Source organism: Hyperoodon ampullatus (assembly GCF_949752795.1).
Source record: "Hyperoodon ampullatus genome assembly, chromosome: 18".
NCBI classification, from domain to species: domain Eukaryota; kingdom Metazoa; phylum Chordata; class Mammalia; order Artiodactyla; family Ziphiidae; genus Hyperoodon; species Hyperoodon ampullatus.
Genome location: NC_136931.1, coordinates 3,029,940 through 3,037,712, shown reverse-complemented (window position 1 = coordinate 3,037,712; position 7,773 = coordinate 3,029,940). Strand labels below are relative to the sequence as shown.

The 7,773-nt window shown below is 52.5% G+C and overlaps 1 protein-coding gene across 1 annotated transcript; it reads left to right on the top strand.

The window, feature by feature from the left end:
- Nucleotides 1-5,941: 5,941 nt before the first annotated feature.
- FOXC2 (forkhead box C2) lies at nucleotides 5,942-7,447 on the top strand (the record flags this gene model as incomplete). Its single annotated transcript, XM_079723404.1, has 1 exon — nucleotides 5,942-7,447. The coding sequence occupies one exon, from the start codon at nucleotides 5,942-5,944 to the stop codon at nucleotides 7,445-7,447; it is 1,506 nt and encodes a 501-aa protein (XP_079579530.1).
- Nucleotides 7,448-7,773: the final 326 nt, after the last annotated feature.

Genomic DNA, 7,773 nt, shown 5'->3' with positions numbered 1-7,773 from the left:
AGATCTCTAAACCTAAGTTTCCTCACCTGTAAAATGGTGATATTAATAGTACCTACCCCAAAAGAGGATTAAATGAGATGTCACAGGCAGAACATCTTGGCACACAGTATGCATGCATTATATTTTCCCTTATTTATTAGGGAGGAAAGTCTTGGAAAAGTCATACATTCGTTCAATAAACACTTCTTGTGCACTATTATGCCCCAAGGTACCCTGCAAGGCACTGGCGCTGCAGAGAGAAACAAGACAGAGTCACCAGCTGCCTGGAGAGGTAGGACATGTGTGGCAGACATGAGACTGCTAAACAAAAGTCAGCTCACCCATCTGCCTGGGCACAGGGAAGACTGAACTTCCTGTCCCTGGGGTGTGCTGGGGCCACATGATCTGTTCAGGCCAATGAGTTGTGAAAGGAAGTGACATGTGTCACTTGGACACTTAATTCCCAGGGCAGAATCTGCCTCTCCTGCCCCTGCCAAGGTGACAGGAGAGGCAGCCTTTGAAAACCCAGGCTCCTGAGTGACACCCAGCTGGGGTTGGCTCAAGATGAAGTCAGTGAGACTTGGGTTGTTTGTTACTGCAGCATACACCAGCCTCAACTGACTGATACACTGTGTAAGCCAACCAATTGCATAGCAACATGCATAAGGGCAACTGTATAGACAACTGTATAGAACTGGCATGAAACGGGCAGCAGAAAGAGGTATGCAATTGACTCTCTTTAAGAAGAAACCTGTGTATATCTTTAATATTCTGTTTCAGAAACATCTACAGTACTCTATTGGATTTCTTGCAATTTTGATGGTATTAATTGTGGTGATGCTTGAATTATAAAGATAGATAAGCTCCTTAGACAATCAGCTTTTGGTTGTTGGTTTTTTAAAACAACCACAAGTTAATGTGATAAACTCCATGGTTGTTCAAGATTGTTTTCCAGAAACTTCCAGAATACAAGGAGAGGGGACATTGGGCGCCAAATTAGGCCCCCACATTAATGTTTGCAATTCGGAAACCCTAATTTCCTTCCATGGAAAGATGTTTGCTCTGTGTCACATCCCTTTTTAAATTTCCAGAGTAACAAAGGTGGTTTTCTCCCAACTTTTTTTAAATTTTGAAAAATTTCAAACTTAGAAATTGCAAGACCAATAAACAACGAATACCCACATACCATAGGTTCAGCAATTGTCCTCATTTTAGTACATTTTATATAACTTTCTCTTTCCTTCTCCTCTCTGTCCACACCCTCCCCCTTGGTTGAATCTTTTAAAAGTTGCAGAGATGATGAATATCAGCTCTAAATATTTTGACATGCATCTTTTAAAAACAAGACATGTTCTTACTTGACCACATATAATTATCACACTCAAGAATTTTAACCTTGGGGCATCCCTTGTGGCGCAGTGGTTGAGAGTCCGCCTGCCGATGCAGGGGACACGGGTTCGTGCCCCAGTCCGGGAGGACCCCACATGCCGTGGAGCGGCTGGGCCCGTGAGCCATGGCCGCTGAGCCTGCGCGTCCAGAGCCTGTGCTCCGCAACGGGAGAGGCCACAACAGTGAGAGGCCCGCGTCCCGCAAAAAAAAAAAAAAAAAAAAAAAAGAATTTTAACCTTGATAAAAGATTATTACCTAATACACACATGATATTCAAACTTCCCCAGGTGTTCTCCTCTATTAGTGTTTTAAAAAAATTTCCTCCATCTAGGATTAAGTATTGCATTTAGTTGTTCAGTTTCTTTCATCTTTTCACCAAGAACAGTCCTTACCCCTGTTGTTTTGTTGTTTATGGTGCTACCATTTGTGAACGGTGGTTTGGACAGTTTTCGTCAGGGACACACTTTTTGTCCTGGAAAAAATTTCTAGGAGTTGGATTGCAATGGATTTCTAAGAAGCAGCATTGGCTCTGGTGGACTCAAGGGCTCATCAGATCCCAAGTAGCTTTTGGAAGCCTGAGACTGCTCTCATTCCTGGTCCCTTTCCCTAAAACCTCATGAGCCCAGGAGAGAAATGTATTGAAAATAGTGAGGAGAGACACAGAAATCCTTTCACTTGTCTAATCTGTTGTTGCTCAAAAGCAGAAGCGGCTGCAGAGGTGTTTTAAGTCTCCCTTAACTTTGGTTAAAGTTAAGGGTTGTTAAAGCCAATGTCAGGCGCACACATGCAGCCCAAACATTTTTGATGAGTTCCCTGAAACTCACGCCACACATCGGGCAGAAAGACAGCTGTCCTGGGAAGACACGAGGAGAGCAATTTGTTAACAACTCGGGCAAAACTATAGCCAGACTTGTAGACACCTAAGAGGCGCAGGTTTTATTTGCTTAAAACCTCAGCGAGTCTCCCTAGAGGGGATTTCATGCTCCCCAAGCAGTTTCAAAGACATTTCTGTTTTCCAACACATCATGTTCTTGACACATCGCAAAGCTATGGAAAATGTTTTTTCTTGATCGACGCGCCGCGCACAGTTTATTTACCTTCTCTCTCAGAGATTGTGAACTTTATTCCTGCCATGCAATGCTAAGGTGTATCCATAAGGTGTCAGCACCTCCATTGTAACCAGAATGGTTGAGTTCCCCCCCACCCCCGCCCCACTATTTCAGGAGTAGTTCCCTGATGGGCCTCAAGGTGGCGCCAACACCACAGTCCCGCCCGAGCCGCCTCCAGGTGCAGGAGCCCGCGGCGCCCAGGCAAGGACTCGGTGCGGTGGGGCGCGGGGCCGGGGGTGGGGGAGTGACTTGAATATCTTCTGCCTTTATCGTCGCTTATTATTCTACTAATGCACAGGGCTCTCTGGGGCCCGATTTGGCTTTCGGCTCACTGACAGCAAGGTCAAGAAAGGAAGAAATCAGCAGCCCCCAATTCAAAATACCTTGGCAGGAAAAAGAAAAGATCGGAAACATGGTTTTTGCAAAGTCCAGGTGTGTGGAAGGTGTTGTTTTAATAACCTGAACAAACATCTCTCCCGGAGTCCTACCGAGCGGAGAAGAAACCTAATTCCAGGGGCAAAGGAAAATGTCTCTCTCACCTTTTCTGTCTTGATTATAAGGAGTTTTTCCCCTCCCATCCCACTTTTTTTTTTTTTTTTTGCAGGGGGGAATAATTTAGGCCATTCAGCCTAGTTCTTTTCAGATGTCATTGGTTTTAAACCTGGACACCCTTGTAAATATAAACTCAGGCAGAAACTGCCATTTTGGGATTTATTTTCCGTGGTCCTTAGCTATTTTGGTTTTTGCCCTGTGCTGTGATAAGGCTTTTTTTCTTAAAGCACCTCGTAAAAGCAGAGTAAATAATATTCCTCCAGGAAGTCTACAGACTGAGGAGTGTTTCTTGATCAATAGTTTGCATTTCCAGTAAAATTGTGAGAACTCGGGCTGCCTGTCACGTACTCCAGGAGAAAGACTTTTTGCTAGAGGTTTTTTTTTTTCTTTTTTTTTTAATGAATGTGAAAATACTAGAGGTATGAAAAAATAATAAAGTTGTAGTGGGAGTTGGAGGGTTGCGGAGAACGCTCAAACCATTCACCTGTGAGCTGAGGACTAGGCAGTTTATTTTACTTCGTTGCCCCCCAAAAAATCAAGTTAGAGAAAGAACCCAGAGCACCCACAAAAAAATAGCGAATATTTCAGAAGCAGAATATTCGAGGTAATAGGAAACTGTTTTGTACTTTCCCTTTGATTTTGAATTTATCAGGAGATAATACCATTCAAAGATAATGCATATAAATGCTTTTCTTTTGTTCTGTTATTGAAAATGAATGAAGAATCCCCAATGCGTTGTACTCACCTCCCCCAAAGCTAAGACTGACCGTAGATTCTCTCAAACCCTTTTCCTGGGAATCTAATAAACAACTGATGGGAGAGTGAGGAGGGGAAAAGGAATCCTGAAATACAAAAGTTTTATCCGAAGTCTTCTTCCCTACCCAACCGGACCGACAACTTCCAGAAGAATTCTGACCAGCATTTAGCCCGTCTTATAGATGTCCTGCCCCTTCAGGGAAGCGAGCGGAGGGGGACCTGATTATTCGAGGTGTTGAAGAAATAAATACTCAGTCCACAAATAAACAAACTTTCTGGGACTCCTAGAGAGAAGGAGAAAGCTTTGAAGGGCGAGGATCTCCGAGTCGCTGCAGGTCGATACCCCGAATAATTCCATCTCCGGAGGTGTCTTTAACCATTTGCAATCGCTGACCCCATCCTCTCGAGGAGCCCCAGTGCCCAAATCACCTTATCAAACAGCAACCAAACAGAAAAGACTGAAATACAGAAAGTTAACTTGGAGAATCCCAAGGGGCTTCTCCAGGAACTGGAGGCAAGGGCTGCGCCCAGGGTTGTGGGTTCCAGCCGGCGGGGCGGCGGTCGGGAGCCCGCTCTACGGACGCGCGTTCAGCGCGAAGCCCCAGCGGAGCGCAGAGCGCGGAGTGCAGGGCTCAGAGTGCAGGGCGCGGGGTGAGGCTCGGGTTTCTCCTCGCGCGCAGAGGAACCCGGCTTTCCCGGGGCCGGGTGGCTGGTGCATTGTTCCCATCTTCGGGGAGCGCGGGAGTCAGCCTGTCAAAGGGAATTTATCTCTGGGAAAAGGGAGACACGCTGCGAAGCTGGAGTTGGTGGGCTGCAAGCGTCTACGCGGGAGGGGAAAGGGGGAAATGAACAGAATTATTTCACTCACTTCCCCAAACCCCACAAAACGGCTCCCGATGTCGTGGATGATTTACTGAATCCACGGCGAATTTAGAGGATTATATTGTCAAGATGTCGCTACTTTCCCCACTTCGCCTTTCCCCTATAGACGCCTCGGCCTGCCTCCTCAGGTTGGGGTGAGGGGCACTCGGTTTCTATAATTTGCCTCTAAAACCTTTATAGGTTATTCTTGACTGCCCTGAACCTGGAAACTTCCCGTTGATTATTAATTATTTGCTTAAATAATGACAACAGACAGCGGAGGCTCCTCCATTCCAGTCCAGCACGTTTACTTGGAAGCCATTACACCTGGACCCCGATAATTAGGAAGTCTAATTATTTGCCTCACCACTCATTAATAAGAAAAATAGTCCCAGGTTCTTTGCTACTTACAAGGTCTTTGGGGAGATACTGGACTACATTAATCAATTCGATTTTATATCTCAAACTGCCTTTTATCTGCGAAGGAGCGTCGGGTTTTTTTTGTTTTTTTCTTTTGCTCTGGGCACGTGGGACCATTAACCAAAATGTGATAATAAAATAAATTTTAATAAGATATAACTTTTTAAAAAATATTTTCAAGTTAAGACTGAGCTGCAGAAGTCTGGTTTTGCGCGGCTGGGTCTTAGAGCCGACGGATTCCGGCGCTCCTCGTCCTGATTGGTGCCAAGTCCCCACAGCGGCCGGGTTATTGGTCCAAAGTTCCCGGAGGGGGCGTGGCTGGAGGAAAGTAAAAACTCGCTTTCAGCAAGAAGACTTTTGAAACTTTTCCCATTCCCTAAAAGGGACTTCGCCTCTTTTTCCGGGCTCGGCAGGGTAGCACTCTGGACCCCGGCTCTCCGACCCTCAGGGCTGCCGATTTGCTGGGGGGGCTTGGAGAGCCGCCTTCCCCTTCCTGACGCGGACCGAGGGGCCAGCCTTGGTCCACCGCGCGCGCGGCGTCTCCGCTCCGTCCCCGGCCGCCCGCCCGGGCTGCCACCCGCCGAGTCCCGAGAGCGAGCGGGCGAGCGAGCGGGGGACGGCGCTGCGTTCGCCCGGGCGCGCCCTCCAGGATGCTGCTCCGCCCGGTCCGCTGAAAACGAGCGCCCCTTCCCGGCCCAAAGGCGGGCGCCCCTTCCCGGCGCCTCCTCCAGCTCACCCCTGAGGCTTCTAGGCGCCCGGGGCTCCCCCCGCCGGCTCCCTTCCTCCCTCTCTTGCTCTCTCGCTCGCGCTCGCTCTCGTAGGGCCTTCCTCGCGGTCCGTGCGCGCAGGCGGTGGCTAGCCGTCTCGGACGCAGCATGCAGGCGCGCTACTCTGTGTCCGACCCCAACGCCCTGGGAGTGGTGCCCTACTTGAGCGAGCAGAATTACTACCGGGCGGCGGGCAGCTACGGAGGCATGGCCAGCCCCATGGGTGTCTACTCGGGGCACCCGGAGCAGTACGGCGCGGGCATGGGCCGCTCCTACGCGCCCTACCACCACCACCAGCCCGCGGCGCCCAAGGACCTCGTGAAGCCGCCCTACAGCTACATCGCGCTCATAACCATGGCGATCCAGAACGCGCCCGAGAAGAAGATCACCCTGAACGGCATCTACCAGTTCATCATGGATCGCTTTCCCTTCTACCGGGAGAACAAGCAGGGCTGGCAGAACAGCATCCGCCACAACCTCTCGCTCAACGAGTGCTTCGTCAAGGTCCCCCGCGACGACAAGAAACCTGGCAAGGGCAGCTACTGGACCCTGGACCCGGACTCCTACAACATGTTCGAGAACGGCAGCTTCCTGCGGCGCCGGCGGCGCTTCAAGAAGAAGGACGTGCCCAAGGAGAAGGAGGAGCGGGCCCACCTCAAGGAGCCGCCCCCGGCGGCGTCCAAGGGCGCCCCGGCCGCCCCCCCACTAGCGGATGCCCCCAAGGAGGCCGAGAAGAAGGTGGTGATCAAGAGCGAGGCGGCGTCGCCGGCGCTGCCGGTCATCACCAAGGTGGAGACGCTGAGCCCCGAGAGTGCGCTGCAGGGCAGCCCACGCAGCGCGGCCTCTACGCCCGCCGGCTCCCCCGACGGCTCGCTGCCGGAGCACCACGCAGGCGCGCCCAACGGGCTGCCCGGCTTCAGCGTGGAGAATATCATGACGCTGCGAACGTCGCCGCCGGGCGGCGAGCTGAGCCCCGCGGCCGGGCGCGCGGGCCTGGTGGTGCCGCCGCTGGCCCTGCCCTACGCCGCCGCGCCGCCCGCTGCCTACGGCCAGCCGTGCGCGCAGGGCCTGGAGGCTGCGGGCGCCGGGGGCTACCAGTGCAGCATGCGCGCCATGAGCCTGTACACCGGGGCCGAGCGGCCGGCGCACATGTGCGTCCCGCCCGCGCTGGACGAGGCCCTCTCGGACCACCCGAGCGGCCCCACATCGCCCCTGAGCGCCCTCAACCTCGCCGCCGGCCAGGAGGGCGCGCTCGCCGCCGCCGGCCATCACCACCAGCATCACGGCCACCACCACCCGCAGGCGCCGCCGCCCCCGCCGGCTCCCCAGCCCCAGCCGGCGCCGCAGCCCGGGGCCGCCGCGGCCCAGGCGGCGTCCTGGTATCTGAACCACAGCGGGGACCTGAACCACCTCTCCGGCCACACGTTCGCAGCCCAGCAGCAGACTTTCCCTAACGTCAGGGAGATGTTCAACTCCCACCGGCTGGGGATTGAGAACTCGACCCTCGGGGAACCCCAGGTGAGCAGCAACGCGAGCTGTCAGCTGCCCTACAGGTCTACGCCTTCTCTCTACCGCCACGCAGCTCCATACTCCTATGACTGCACGAAATACTGACCTGCCCCGGCCCTCCTCTGCCCTGGCCCGCTCTGGCTTCGCCTCCCAGACGCGACCCTCTCAAACAGTTCAGGCTGCAGAGACGCAAAAAGAACCCAAACTTGCCCACCGCTTTTTCCGCAGACCCGGGAGCAGAGAGTGCGCGCGCCAGCCTCAGCCCTCTGCGAAGCAGCAGGTAACTTTAATTCGCCGCCCCGTTTCTGAGATCCCAAGAGGCCCCAGTACAGGGACGCGGCCCAACGAAATGAATAATGATTTTAAAATCCCCCACCCCTTCCAGGATGGCTGTGCTCACTGCTCCACTCGGGGTTTCAAAAATTATAACT